Source organism: Phoxinus phoxinus (assembly GCF_949152265.1).
Source record: "Phoxinus phoxinus genome assembly, chromosome: 1".
NCBI classification, from domain to species: Eukaryota; Metazoa; Chordata; class Actinopteri; order Cypriniformes; family Leuciscidae; genus Phoxinus; species Phoxinus phoxinus.
In genome coordinates, this window is record NC_136876.1 from 21,103,824 (window position 1) to 21,120,485 (window position 16,662).

Below are 16,662 nucleotides of genomic sequence, written 5' to 3' on the forward strand. Positions count from 1 at the left end.
GAATGGCTGATCTGTTGGGTGAGTCAGACTTGCCACTTGTTTGACTAAACCTTTATGGGAGATTCAGACACACCTGGGGTATGAGGGGAAGTCAAGTATGTGTATGTTTGAGTGGATGTACATGTGTGTGTGTGGTAAACAAAAATGTGCAGTCGCAGAGCCACACTTGAGTGAAAACCGAATGGCAAACACAGCACACAGGAAAGCATACACCCTCCTCATCCATCACACACAGCACAACTGTGTTGCTCACGTCTACCACAACCCTGAAACTGCAGTCTCCCTCTGGCATATCTTAGCTCTTAGTTTCACACAAAACGCACAAGTAGCATGCAAGAATCGGCAGTGTGACTGCAACAGCAGGTTCTCATGATTTGATTCACACTGACAGGGTTTCTTCTGTGTAACAGACGTGAATTCTGGGTAACTACATTGAGTGTGCATTTTATAATGTCCTTACATTGTAACACATTTATGAGGGGCTGGCCATTGACAACTATTAAAAACTTGATCGTCGTGAAATCGAATTTACATAAGGAGTAAGAATCACATTTATATCCACATGGTAATAAATAGAATAAATCCTAAACCCAGAGTAAAGATAAACTGCTGGAAAAAAGTAGTGTAGTTTTATTTCCCAGGTAAAATATCTTTCAAACAAGATATATTTGCTTGAGCAGCAACACTGCATAATATATTAAGATCTGTTTTAAGAAAATGTACACTACTGTTCAAAAAAGTCACTTATGCTCAGCAAGGCTGCATTTATTTAATAAAAAATAAAGAAAAAACAGCAATTGTGAAATATTATTACTATTGTAATATTGTTTAATGTAATTTATTCCTGTGATCACACAGTGTCACATGATCCTTCAGAAATCATTCTAATATGATGATTTGCTGGACAGGAAAATTTGTCGTCATTATCACAGATGAAAACTGTTGTTCTGCTTAATATATTTGTGGCAACCAGGATGATTCAGGATTTTTGAGGACTCGAAAGTTAAAAAGAATAGCATTTATTTGATATTTTCTAAAAGTCTTTACTGTAATTTTCAAATAAATTTAATGCATCCTTTCTGAAAAAAAGATATATATATATATATATTTTAAAAGCATACAGACCCAAAACTTTTAAACGGTAGTGTATCATTAATATACAAACTGTATATTGTCTTGCTACACTAGCAGATTTTTTTTGTTTGTTTTAAGTATAAACAAATAAAAAGAAAAAAATGCCAATGCAGTAAGACAAAACAGAGTTATATTCAAAATACAGCACCGCAGTGCTTACGCAGCCAGTGTGAATGCTGTAACCTGTTAATATGAGCGTTCTCAGGTGCGAAACGTGCCTTAAACGGAGGAGAAAAAGATGAAGATGGTAAACAGACAGCAAAAGGGGGGTTGTATGATACACAGATTCTTTTCAAACTCAAAAAAATGTCATCTGGCTTGGTTCAATTGCGGAATCCTCCATTTACTCCAACAATAGCTTCTGACTATTGTAATCTCCTCAACACAAGGCTGAAATCTCTCTGAGAGCTAAACACACACATATTCCCATACTCAAAAATGCTAGACAGAGCGTGAACAGAATGGGATCTTGAGGCGTGTTGTTAGTGCACAGCCTGTAGCTTGCTAGATTCTCCCTAACCTATTCTATATAAAAAAAAAATAGTTTGTAGCAGATTCTAAATTATATGTTTACAATTTGTGAGAACCAGACAGTGTAGATGAGAGTGGGGTAAGCTGTTCCACTTTTTCTAGGGTTGTCTACAGTGTAAAACTAAAACTTTACAGGAAAAAAAAGTGGTGCATTGACGCATTTTGATCAAAGTTATTGGTTAACTTGGTCATGCTGAGGAGAATTAATCGGGAAATATGTGAATAATTGGGAAACAGGTTTCAAATAAAACATATACTATGCATATAAACAAATGAAACATTTATGTTTAGATTTTATTTTGCTGCACACTATTCACATTTTCATATATCAGCCAAAAAAGGTTTCGTACTGAATATTTGAACATACCGTACTTTACCCCAAAGCTACCATTTTGGCAATAATTGTTTATTTCATAATTTATCTTTAGCTAAATCATTTGCATGAATTTATAAATTAACGACTGTCTAATGGGTATTATTTATGTCTACACTTGAAAAAGGCATAAATTAGCTTTTTTATAAGATTTAAAGCAACACCAAGTAGTTTTTCAACCTTCATAATATATTTACAAGACCCTTGTGATGGTACATCGACTTACAATAGGTTGAATGACACGTCTGCCATAGCCTGATGATGTCTGTATCGCTTTTACTGGCACTACGGAACTTCGGGGTTCAGGTAGTAACCCGAGCACAAAAAGAACTACAAAATTCGACTGCTTTACGGCATACCTCACTTCCCCCACCACCCCCCACTTCCTCAAATTCGGACGTGAGAGCCCAACTAGCATTTGTTTGCCGGCTGGTATAGCGTCTGTATGTTGTTGTCACGGCCGAAGCAGCAACTAAACCGAACGTGGCAAAGGTTTTGTCGGAGGAGGACGAGGATCAATATTGGTCCAGCGTTCGCTCGCTGGCGTGAGCTAGAGGAGGAGGAGGGGTGCCCGACCAATGCTGACTTGGCCGGACTAGTAATAGCTACATGATTAGACGGACATAATCATCTTTTAGGATAACTATCCTAATGACTGCAGGCTGATAGTCATGTTAGTTTATTTATTTTTCTGGTGAAAGTTGCCTCAGGCTATAATGGAAATCGATTTTTCAAATTTGCAGATTAATCTACCATGGTAGCTTGATATTATAATATTGACGGTATATGCCTATTACCTACCACACAAACATTGAATTGAATTAGCATATCCATTATGTAAAACAGTAGCCAATATGCTACTATAATGGCGCTGGCTTGTAAACGTGAGCTACGTGATCTTTTGGCGTTTGAAAAAAATAAAACCCATGAAATTATATTCACATGACATGCTGACATATATGCCACTGTACCTGGGATGAATACATTTCACACCCAACGCAGGCAGTCTGAACCCAAGACGTGAGAACTCCTTCTGCAGAGTTCGGGGGTATCGGCTTGTCAGCAAATGCACGTATATCCCCTGGTGTAACCTTGACAGATTTTACGGCAGTAGCAGAAGACAATACTGTTTCCTAACTGTAGGGGGACCCCGAGAGCAAAAGCTACATGGTGTTACTTTAACTGATACAATATAGAAAAACTTTATTTTATTTTATTTTTATTTTATTTTTATGGATGTAATAATAAACTGACTTGACTTTTTTCATTCAACAATGCAATTCTGACCAAGTGTGACTTAGTCACGTGCGACTTATTTTCTGTAAAATATGGTAGCCACCTGACAGATACTGTATGATGGACAGACAATTAAAGAAGAGCACAGCTGTAACACAAGAACACATCCAGTAAACAAACTCTTACATGGTTACACTCCTGCTTCACATGACACTAAAGCCACATCCTGGGGTCTGGTTGTACTTGGGAAGCTTTCGATATTAAAAAGACGACTAACTCAACCTACCACTGTTTCGATTCTTGCGGTTGGATTTGCCGCCAAGCAGCATCTTCAGACTGTTCCTGAACATGACTGCACAGCTCTGGACCGGGCTATAGAGAAATCTGCAGAGAGAGGGGAAAAATACAGCACTTTGAGAAACACAAGCAAAAAAATACACAAATAAACTAAATGAAAACACCATGTATAAATAGAACTAATAATAAAAAAAATGTAATGATAAAAAATTTAATATGTCTTTTTAGTAGACATTTCTACTACTAATAAAAAAAGATGCTGCACAAACATTGAGCAACAAAACATTTGCCACTATGTTTTAACCTATATAAAAAAAAAGATCTGTAACAACACCCACAAATCACTTTCTAGCCCCTTTACTTATCAACACTGATTCCCACAACGTGTGATCTCTTTAAAAATGCAGCTCGACTGGTGATGTTCGCCGCGCATTGGCTCTGAAGTCTAGACAAAGAGTTATTGAGGGGATTTTTGGAAGCCTGTGATTATATGTTTCAGGTACACAGAGCCTTCAGCCTGCTGGAACACTACAGCTGATAATGAGTTTCATTCGTGGGATTCGTCATTCTTCACTGTTATTTTATGTCTCACTCAACACCCACATTACGGAGGGATCACACCCTGATGCTGCTAATTACCACTTCATGTATGAGCTAAGTGTGTGTGTGTGTGTGTGTGTGTGTGTGTGTGTGTGTGTGTGTGTGTGTGTTTATATGTGTGAAAGAGCACAAGATAGAGACACGCTTTGTTCTGCTGCTGAAGGTGTGATGTTGGAAGTGAATTTCAATGAAATTACCTCTTTGGTGCGTCTTTCTGCAGCTGAATTCACATATATAAAGAGAGCACGTATGTGTTTGAGAATAGAATAGAATGTTGGGAATTGACATCAAGTCAACCTCTCAAAATTAGCTATGACACCAATGCAAGTGACATAAGTTCAAATACAGTTTGCAACATATTTGAGAGAGAGAGAGAGAGAGAGAGAGAGAGAGAGAGAGAGAGAGAGAGAGAGAGAGAGAGAGAGAGAGAGAGAGAGAGAGAGAGAGAGAGAGAGAGAGAGAGAGAGAGAGAGAGAGAGAGAGAGAGAGAGAGAGAGAGAGAGAGAGAGAGAGAGAATACACTCAAGTACACCATGTACTCGGCTTCTTCTTCGTTTCACAGTATTAATCCGGGCCTCCACACCTTCAGAAGTGATCTGGGCTGAGGTCACACACAAATGAGAAACACATGTCCTAGTGGGGGATTGAGTGCATGTCGACGGGCAGATATCCTTCTTTTCTAGCACTCGATGCACCCATTTGCTGAGCCAGCATTGGTACATGTTTACTACTAATATATGCTGGGGCCACATTTGGCAGAATGGGGGGGGGTCCACAAAATAGTATTGAAGATAGTGTCAAAAATTATATTTGCTGTAATTTACTAAGTAACTTTTAACTTAATCTGCATACTTAATGTCCTGCTGCCCCCTCTCACTTCTGTTGCATCTGTCTGGTCATGAAAAAAAGTATCATCCCCTGCTAGAAACCAAATGTGAAGGAGATACGGTAACACTGCTGTAAAACTGAAGTCAAGCAATTCAAGTTAGAGAAAATGCTAAATAAAATGCAACTAAATGCACACCCTCCCGCAAAAACCTTTTCCTTTTTTCTCCCAAAAAACACAGCTAATCTGAGATCCAAATAGGACTATAATGAGTGAGCTCACAGTTAAATGTAGATTTATTTATTACATAATGTGCTTGATTGGTGTACAAAGAGCACCAGATGAGAACCCTTCAAGTTTGGAGACTATGGCCCTGTTTACACAAGAACGCTCGCGGGTGAAAACGTAAAAATATTTTATCGGATGTGCCTTTTATTGGTGACGCCGTTTTTGGGGCTTAAAAACGCAAAACAAGTGAAACCACCCTCCAGAGTGGAAATCTTAAAAACGCTCCACCATCGCGTTCTAGTCTAAAGGGTAAAAATGGTAAAAACGCAAAAGTCTGCTAGACAGTGAAGGCGTCGCGAACGCGTTTACGTCACAGGCATGCGCCAGTACAGGAAAATTACAAAACATTATCAAACTAATATAGCATTAATTTCATTGACAAAAAAAAATCGACACACGAAGAGCACCGTGGGTTAAAGCAGCAGCTTTACCGTATTAAACATGAAAAACTGTCAGCGTATCTTTCACTTTCAGTGCTTCACATTGCCACCTAGCCGCCTGGAGTGCACACTACATAGAATTTCACACACTTTTGCGTCACCATATACACACAGATTTCCCCCCCATAACGCTCGTCTAAACGCAGAATAAAAAGTGATAACGCAACGCCACTTTTGCGTTTTCTCTTCAGATCGTTTCCGTGTAAACATAGCCTAAATTAGCAGTTTGAGCACTGCTATCCACACAAGATCTGAATTAATATTTCCCAAGCCATAGTATGCTAAATGTGCTATTATGATACAATTTTATAACATGGTAGACTATTCCAAATGGAGCTGCTTTATTCCTGAGTTTCGGTTTTTACCATTCCAGTCATTTTTTCTTTGAATTTAACACAAACGTTAAACTTATCAATGGTGCAGCAGACATACAAGGTAGAAAAAAATGTCAAGACAGGATAGATAGAGAGCGAAAAGGGGAGTGCAACAGTTTCTGAATAAAGATGCGAGAGGAAGAACAGGATGACCTTATCCTGAGGCTGTGCTTCTGTCAGCTGATGAAGAACAGAGACGACGTAACTCAGCGTAGCGAGGTTTGCTGCTGTTTGCCGAGTGAACCGTGCCTAAGCGTGAGAGTGACGAGACCAACGCTATTTCCCCAAAGCAGTCTCTCATACATGGACATGCGCTTTAATGAGGTCCTGATGTCTGAAGAAAAGCTGACACGCAATCTAATGAGAGACTTTGATTGAAAGTTGGGAAAGTGAAAAATGGCATCTGCAGTGGAGCAGTAGAAGGATTTATCAATCTTTCTTTAATAATGCTGAAGTCTGAGGACAGCTACCAATGCTGGAAATCTTCCCTTCTGCAACAGCTCTCAAACCTCGATCAGTTACGAAACATGCAAGAACTGATAGAGTTTCAAGTTACCATTAAATTCAAACTTTTGTGATTCTCTTCAAGTGCGATAACTGAATATGGATGAATACAAATGAGACTAATTAAAACACAGCATTAAAAACAAACAAGCAATAAAAAAAAAATAAAAAAAACATTGTTTGACATGTAACAAATAACAAAACAAATAAACAAGCAAATATTGTCCGATACCGAAAATTCGTTATATTTTAAAGCCGAAAACCAATATATTGGCCAATAAATCTAAATCCAAAAATTTTTCTAATTTTTGAGAGCCAGATTACAAAAACAAAAGTCTTACCATTATATCCATGTCCCAAGCTCACAATTATAATGATGTTCTCATTATAATTTTATGTAGCCTATATGACAGACTTGCACATGTTGCACTTAACTGTACGTTCACACGAGAGCGTCAAATTGGCCGGAAGCCATTCATTTTCAATGAGAGCCGGCGGCGACCTCCGGCGAGTTGAAATGTCAACTTTATGGTAATAAGCCAGTGATTCCAACGATATTCCTGCAACGTTATAGTTATAGTTGTGGTGTGAACTCAGCTATTCTTTTCAACTTGGAATCATTTTAGAACTATATCTTTATCGTTATAGTCCTTGGTGTGAGCGGCCTTAAGGCGTAATTTTCATCAAGAGAGCTGTGTCTGGTTCTGAGGTCTGTGTTGACACAGAGGCTGTAAGTGCTTGTAGGAGAGAAGGGATGAATATAATTTATCTGTGCTTTGCTTTATCTCTTTGACATTTGTCTGAGAGCTAAACAATAGCAGTGAGATGAATGACACACTCCAAAAGAGTGCCAGAAATCGGACACAGTCCCGGCGTGCCAAAGCCAAATGTTCAGCTTTGTTGTGCGTGTGTGTATCCACCGTTAATCCCGCCTAGCTGAGGGGGGCCTGAGTGAGATTGTCCAACTGGATTACTAGGACAAGGAAAGCTGACAACACAGAGTGGGACAGACAAACTAAGAAAGATTACAAAAAAAAATTGGTGGAAAAAAGCCCCTCAGGGGAAAGAGTTCATACTGGGGTTACAGTCACACACACACACACACACACACACACACACTCAATAACTCTTAATAATTCATCTGTCCACACAATGAAAAGCACTATGGTACAACCATACTTGTTTGGACATGGTATCACTCACGGTAACTGATTTCTATCTAAATATCATGGTATTTGAATATGGTAATTATTCACTATGAAAAATGGGTAGCACATGACAAGCAGTAACAGCAGTGTGACATATAATGAATTCAAAACTATAAAAAGCTACTATTGTTTATTATTATAAATGATAATTTATAGTTTGTGACAAATTGCTTCATGACAAATTATGATTTACAATAATAATAATACAGTTTGCATGACTGCATATTAATTGAGTGAACACACTGCAGCACATTCAAGTAAACAGCACAAAACTGGTGACAAAAATAAACTGTAAACGGACACAGCATCTACAGTAAATTACAGTATACGGTTTATCTTATCTGAATTTTGTAACATAATAATAGACCATTTGAATCAATCCGTGCACCGGTTCTGCCTCAGGTGCTTGTTTTGTAAGTGATATATGCACACATCATTTAACAGTTCATGATTCAGTAGATTGGTAGATTCCTCAGGCCATCTACCTCATGAACAGTTAAATGCCCCCACTGGGCAATAAACATGTGCAATACAAAACACTATTTATTCTTATATTTATTTAGCACACCATACCTCTTATATACATTTCCCTTTAGGCTATAAACCTACCTGTACACACATTGTCTATTTTGAATATTGTGTATTTTTGTGTATTTAAAATTTGAGTCACTAAGACAAATTCCTCGTATGTGTAAACATACTCAGCGATAAAGCTCATTCTGATACTGACCTAGCATTAAACATCAGGTAGTGACTCACTGGACTACAGATCAACACGTTTCTGAAACACCTGAAGATTCATTATGAACAAATAAGCCATTAGCAATCAGATCAGCCTACAGAACGTAGCCTGCCGAAATCTTAAAGGCTTATGGCATCAAAACATGGATTTACATGCTCTATCAGCTATAAAATCTTCCTCATCAAACTGAAGACTTTCTTAACTTCACAATCAGTTAAGAAACCGCCTGTGTGTTATCAGAATCAAAGCAGCCTGAAGCAGGAATACTGGCTTCCTTAATTCACTGTTAAACACAGACTGTCTAAAGGTATCCTGCCACAAGTCATCAGCCTGCATCAGGATGATGGAATCTTCCGGACTGATGGGCCACAGCAGGAGGGATGTCATGTTAGTTGCAGACATGGAAGTCTGGCTGGGAGCAGCAGCTCGTAAATGACAGCCATTTTCTTACTGCACTCGGTAGGTTGTTGAAAACACTGCTGCTACAATTCATGGAGAGGGAGGTGGGTGTGCGGAGCTCCTTTCAGTAGCAAGCAACAAATTGTTTGTAACAATCTAAAATGCTAACGGAAACTGTGCTTGCTCTTTTCAATTTAACTGCATGCTATTCCAGATAGCAGTAGCGATCAGAAATTGATCCATTAGTGACACCAAACTAATGTTTACATATAGATTACATATAGGTTTCATAAACACTGCCATTAGAGATGGGAGGATTAATTTATCCCTCACATAAAAATACTGATTTAGAATGAAAATGAATGCAAATATGCACATTTATGCTATGGCGTATAATAATGGGTTTGTGTTTGTTAAAAAGTATTTAAATTAAAGTCAATTATTATGCGCATTGCGCAATTCTTGTTATTAAATGATAAAAAAAGAAATCTGACAATTAGCTATTTTCCCTGTATATTAAATGTTAAAAATTCTGGCTTTAAAGTATAACATTAAATATCCATAATTACTTTATTACGAAAAAATATTTTAAATTAATGAAATAAGAATCCATTTAGAATAAACATGTAAAAATAAAACACAAAATATTAACACATATTATAAAAATAAATGAAATCAAATACATTTTCAATCAATAAAAATATTTTAGAATTGCCTCAGAGAGTGATTCGTTCATTTTTGTGTTGACCGTGCGTGCAACATCCTATGGGTTCTGTACAGGAAACAAACTACTGCAAAGCTCAGATTATGAGGATGTCACGGGATAAACAACCGACTCAGATCTAGCGAGGTAAACTAACAGCCTGCATAGCCTGAAGACCCAGACAAATTATCAATCAATCATTATCATTAATCAATTGTTTCTGTTTCTCATAATGTAGCCTTTTCCTTGGATTGCAATTTTTTTCTTAATGCTTTCAACATTTGATATGTTTGGGGAATTTGGCAAACATGTAACATTTTAAATATATTCTGCTGAAATTAACGAAATGACTCAAAAAAAGATTTGTTAGTTTTGATGAACGAGATTCAAAGGTCCGAGTCAGTAAAATGATCCGAACTTCCCACTACTACTTGAAACGATCCACTAATCCATTATATTGTAGTCCCTAATCCCTAATGACCAAGATATTTTTATTTAACAAAATGATCTAGATGGGAAGACAATCTAAAGAACCAAAAACAATCAGTGTTTAATTCAAGTATGTCTTCTCAAGCCCTGAACATGACTTTTCCAAATGTCACACTGTTACTGGAGAGCTACTGCAGGGCAGGCATATAAAACTCGCTGGCCTGAGCCACCGTTTCGAGGTTGATGGATTCAACAGGAGCGTGAATGACTAAGAGCCAAGAGCCGCAGAGCTTTATATTTTATACAGTCTCTCCCTTTGACTAATGCCTCCCACAGCGCAGTGTTACAGGAATCGCACACTGTTTGTTTTCTGCTGCTCTACAAAGCCAATGAACAGTGAGCGTGCCGAGAAGGGGGGTGACAGGGGTGCCGTCTCGTGACTACGAGGTTTGAGTCGTGCGCAAGGAAACAAAACACTCTCTCACACATACAGAAGAAGAACAAAGAACGGCAGATAGGTAAACATACAGTACGAATGAATACAGCACATTCCCAGAATATAACAAGCATGCAAGCACACACTGGGGTCAGAGGACATTTCGGTAGTGCCATTTGCACGTTATTCGCACAAATTTGTCTGTGTTCCTTAACGAAAACAGCTTAAGACTAACAGAGGGAGACGAACGTGTAAGTTTGACCTGAAATTTTTCTTTCTTTGAGAGAAAACGTCAGACAGAGCGAGGGAGGAAATGCAGTTAAACCCCCTGCGCACACGTGGCCACACAAAGAGCTATGCAAACACAGAGCGCCTTCCCTTTGTCCGTATCACTTCCTTTCCAAATACAACACAGCCGCTCTAAAGTGTTTTGCAGAAACTTGGGCTCAAAACTCCTCTGTGCAGTTTATAAACACATACACACTCCATCTACTGATGCTTCCTGATCCTAATCTACTGGCATAAGGGACTTTTACAGGGCATTAGACCCACATAGATTCTAGGAAATCAGCATAAAGACATTAAACCGGATTCAAACAAAGAACTGTCTATTAAGACAGCAAGAGGTAACTTGATTGTCACATGCAAAACGCAAAAGACTAATTCACCCCTGGTTCCCTCAAGATTTTCCTAAGAGGTTTTATAATGGATTTTTTTCAATTTAAGAGTAAAATAAGGGTTGTGGTAAACATAACGAAAACATGTTTTGTTCTACGGTGCAAACATTTTAATTCTAGTTATTAGAAACTACCTAAAAATAAAACCGCTGAAAATTTTGCATTTTTGATATTGGTGCGTGCAATTTTACATTGTAGAGCAAAACATTCAAGTATCATCAAGTTATGTTTATCACAACCCTTATTTTACTCATAAATAACCCCCCATTATAAAAGCCCTTAAAAATACCTAAATCTTGAGGGAGCCAGTGGTGAATTAGTCTGCTGGGTTTTGACGTCATCCCTGCACCACTCGATGTATTCTTTGCGTTCACAGAACTTGTAGACCCTTCCAGTTCCATCTGTACGAACTGAATTAGGAAAACAAGCTTTTCATCATGCCGCACCCAGTGATTAAAACACTTGACACAATTATTTGAAGATGTAGACTTGTGTCAATGAGCACTTATGAATCTTTGATCTGTGAGCGGTTAAAGGAAGAATCAAATTGTGTATATTTTGTTTTGTAACTGTTATATTGCGAGACCTTCTGTTGATGCTCATCTTGGCCAGGTCACTTCGAAAAAAGAGATGTTTAATCTCAGAAAGTTTTTACCTGGTTAAATAAAGGACTATAAATATATTATATATTATTATTATTTTTTTTTTTTGGCAAATCTGGCAACTAGCTCCTTCTCAGAAGTGCTCATTGTAGCAGCTTGAGAACTTGTAAACAACTCAGTTTCCAAACAAACCCGTGTTCTCCGATTCTCAGAAATTGGGAAGAAGCCGATGTTGTTGTCTGAGGATGGGACGGCTCATGGTAAACAAGCATTCGAGAGTCATGCAGGTGTGTCATGTTGCAAACAGAGTAGAATGGTCTGCATTATTCATAGTTCATCTATGGGCTTGTGAACAGAGTTCACATGGACACAACTCATCTGAACAGACAGAAATACAGCATGGAATACACTCATCCACAACTACCAATACTTAAAGAATACTAAACAACCCAAGGCCACCATGGGAATCCGTCGAAAGTCTTTAAATTCTACATAATGTGCCACCTCTTCGCCACAGGCAACTTTGTAGCGCGATAATTACAAGAAAATGAAGCTTTATCTAAACAAATTACAAAACAGTTTCGCTCAAGCAGACATCCACAAAGAAAGTGAACCAGCAGGGGTGTTGGAAAGGGGTGATGCGGGGGGCATCAGGCATCGCAGCTGTATCTGCAGCCGAGGCCTTGAACAGATTTAATGGAGAGCCTGAAATCAAAGAGTCCACACATCTTCAAAAAGAGCCCTGCCCGTTTGTTCTCCGTGCTTTTCAAAGAATTCCCTGCTTCACTTCTTACTTTGATTCACACAGTCAAAATAATTGGCCAGAGTCTCCTCAGCTTTCACCGTTGATGTGAAGGGCTTTAAGTTTCTGTGTGAGTTTTGACAGTTCAGAGCATGCACTATAAGGCTTGTTGGTCTGTCTGGAAAGCAAACAGCTAAAGGAGGCCCTGTGACTTCATACGTATATATTACCATTCAAAGGTTTTTTGTTTTGGTGACTTCAAAACATTTCAAATAATCTTACCAAACTTTTGAATAGTAGTGTGTGTGTGTGTGTGTGTGTGTGTGTGTGTGTGTGTGTGTGTGTGTGTGTGTGTGTGTGTGTGTGTGTGTGTGTGTGTGTGTGTGTGTGTGTGTGTAATAAAAAAATAAAAATAATAAAAAAGACAAATTGAGACATGCTATAAATAATAGATATTATATAAATGATCTTAAACATTTATCTCCCAAGATATCAGCCTCACCGCTGGTAAAGATATTTATGGCCATTATATTTTTACATATTTTAATATTCACCCACTATTGCCAAGTGTGGCAAGAACTTATTTTAGGATCCTGTATGAGAGTCATTTTAAGAGCAAATCTGACTCATTAATAAAAGAAAAAAGCTGTTTAATTTAGTTATTATGCAAAGAATGTACTACCTCCACTACTGCAGATCTGCTTATTACTACTAGAGACTATATTTACAAAATGGCTAATGACACAATGTTGCACAGAACTTTCTCTTTGTTTTTAGGCTTGAGAATGGAAGTGGTTATAAATTGTGCCACTGTTGCCGCTGAAAGGAAGGGGAATTTTTGGCATTGCGGTGACACAGCTTCCTGCGTTCAGTTTGGAAAATGCTGAGCGCAAGGTCGCTCAGAAGGGAATAGCACAAATAATTTAAATGGATCAACCCTTAGCCACGATTACCCAGCCAGCAGCGTTACAGTGATAACAGGAAAGTGATACATCTCGGCTGTTGTTCAGCTGAAGTCAGTTCAGTGTTGATTCAGTTCCATATTGTAAAGATCATCAATTATTAAATTAGTTCATTTAATCTATAAAGCAGTTCTGCATACAATTAGGTAATTGTCTAGCTCATCTAGCAGCATCAGTAAAGTCAGATCAATAATATTGTTGGTTATTAAGTGTCCCCAACTAAGCACGCCAGAGGTGACAGTGACAAGGAACCCAAACTCCAACAACTGACAGAATGGAGAAGAAAAACCTTCGGTTCTCAGTCGGGGAGCAGTTCTCCTCTGGCCAACATAACCAAGATATGGTCTAATACGCTTTCCAATTCATTGAAGGTTAAAAACATTTTCTGATCACACTGCCAACCCTACGGAGTAGGCGACCGCAGCGCTCATATTAGGTGACAGGAAGTAGAGGAGATACATGAGGTAGGATGAGGGGAGGCTGTAATGTAATTGGGCAGGACGGGCTCATTCAGTTCCAGCTATAGTATCCCAGTCGGGTTAGTGGTCCTGAAAACCCATCCTGCATGTGGCAGCGCTCCAGTCTACTCGCTCTCAGCTGCCGTGAGGGAACGCAGCCCACTTCACACTCTAACTGTCAGGGAAATTATGGATCCTGGCAGCACCTTTAGAATACAAATCAGGAGGAAACCAAAGAGTTGGCCGATTGCTGCTTTTCAGAGGTGATGCCATGCAGGGTCAATCTGAGGAACACTGTCCCACCTGCTGTTTTACATGCCAACACAAACACACAGGTCATTTATTTATAAAGCACATAGTTGACCAATGTGCTGTGCAATTCATAAACATCTGCAAAGAGCAAATACACAAAATTCTATAATACAACATATACATCTAACTACTCAAAAACAACAAGCTACTAACATATCAGCAAGTAGAATTAGACAACAACAAAAAATGTTCTCATTTCTCATTTCATGGTAAAATGCAACAAACGTGCGTCAATTTTACTTTCGTTTCCAACAACGTATTTCTATTCAGGGAAAAGCAATCAAGAAAAACATGCCTTGAGCACCTTCTAGTGGTGGTCATTATATAAAACACAAAGGAAAAACACTACATGAGAATGCTTTATAACTTAACAGCTTTAACTAAAAATATACATAAGCTTAACAGAATTATTCTCCAACAATGTTTTCCAACAATTATGTAATAAAACCGTGATAATTTAAGTTTGAAGGGAGTGAAGCCTGTGTTTAGGCTATTAAAGAAATTTAATTTTGCCAAAGAAGAACTTTTATTTTAATAAATGTAATTTATATGTTAATAAATGTTCATTTAAAAGCAGCCTACTTCAGTGTGATAATGAGAATGAATAATTATAAAGTGATGATCAGGTGCAGATATCTAATATAGGTTCGGGCGGGTGGATGATTTATTTTTAACAGTGGATTCAGGTGACGTTAGAGCTGAACTGTACATCACTACAGTAGATGAGCCCTAGATCCCCCTTTAAAGTTCAGGTACAAGTCAATGCAGACTTTTTCTTTGTTCAATTTGCACACTTAACATGGGTTGGAGCTCTTCATTTTGAACTCCCAAAGAGCACCAAATTAATGAATTTATCTTTAAAATATACAAAATTCTCTAATGGGGGAGACCCGGATCCCCCTCGCAAGACCAAGGTCCAGCCACCACAGTTTCACAAAATCCTGTGAAAAACAGAGTATATGATAGTCACAATCACAATCTAATTACCTTATTGTTAGAATATCTAAAATATTCTAAGCGCCTGTAAAGCGCCTGTAAAAAGTGTTTTCTTCAGCCATGATCAGTATTTTACCGGCTCCGCCTCGTTTTGAGCCAGGAAAAAATGTGTATATATACACATACATACATACATACATACAGGATTCTTGATATTAGTTTTTTATTTATGCAGTATTTAAATAATACCCACAGTAATTGTGGACAGATTCAAAAAAGAAGGGGAGGTGTGTATCCACTGTGGTGAAATCTTAAAGTTGAGAGCAAAATATACCAGCCATGGCAATTCTGAGAGGCGATAACGACGGTATTCAAATGTAACACTCTAATTAATGCTTCAGCGACAGCAGAACGTTGCATAGCAACAGCAGAATCATCAGGTTAGTGGAAAATGGTGGGGGTGAGAGTAAGAGCGTTTGAGGGGCTCGGTCAGGATGAATAGACAGATTAGAAACCAGAATGAGATGGACCATTAGCTCCTCCACACCATGCACTATTATTGCCTTCACATGCGTTCATATGTGACAATGGGAAGCTCTTTTGTGCTAAAGTCTCTTAAAAAGAATGTTTACACCTGTCCTCTGAGACCAATTGACTGCTGAGGAGTCTTAGTGTTGTTTTAGAATAGCTTGTGTCTCACCCGCTTCCCTTTCTGTACCTTCACTTCTGTACCTTAAAATCTTGCTATTTGACATTATAAAATTCATACTCTCATTATTATGAAGCACCCAGGAGTGATTTTATGGATGGTTTCCTGTTCTACACTTGAATCTCACAAAAACTGTCAAGATTCATAATTTCATATTACACTCCAAAAAACTGCATCAACGTTTTATATATTTATAAAGAACATTACGCCTATTGTATTTGCATTTTCATGACAACTAAGTCACTTTTTTCCAGCCTATAAGTTCTCATTACCTTAATGTGTCTGGACTTTTTTGTAATTATCATTCTCATTAGAAAAAAATATTTAATATAACGATTTATATAATAAAAACAGCATAAAGCAGTAACATACACCACACAAATTAGGCAAATGTCCTAAATTCTTACAATGCAAGGACATTTTGAATCCTGGGATTAGGTGAAGGAAAGCAAAGAGAAGGTGTTCTGTTTGGTAGGCAGTTTTAGAGGTTAAAACATCTCTCTGGCTTCCTTGTGAACACAAACTCACACACGCACGCTCACACAAAATAATCTTTTTTCCTTGGGGTCTGATTTCAGGGTGATGGGCAAAAATAACCTGGTCAAGTGCTGCACCCGATTTCTCATGAATAATCCAGAGACAGGCAGAAATCAACAGACTCAAAGGGACACTCATGCACTGCTGAGATGAAAATAGCTATTTTAAGAAACTGTGATGATTAAATTATCTTTGGAAATGTAATGA

The 16,662-nt window shown here is 38.1% G+C and overlaps 1 protein-coding gene across 2 annotated transcripts in view; it reads right to left on the reverse strand.

Annotated features, from left to right (window-relative positions):
- The window catches only part of tanc2a (tetratricopeptide repeat, ankyrin repeat and coiled-coil containing 2a), a 155,588-nt gene that overhangs the window by 86,469 nt on the left and 52,457 nt on the right, over window positions 1–16,662 (reverse strand). For both annotated transcript variants that reach the window (XM_079630081.1, XM_079630080.1), the window contains one exon: window positions 3,561–3,658. In XM_079630081.1, the coding sequence (XP_079486207.1) occupies window positions 3,561–3,624 (64 nt within the window). In that variant the 5' untranslated portion in view covers window positions 3,625–3,658. The remainder of the gene's footprint in view (window positions 1–3,560; window positions 3,659–16,662) is intronic.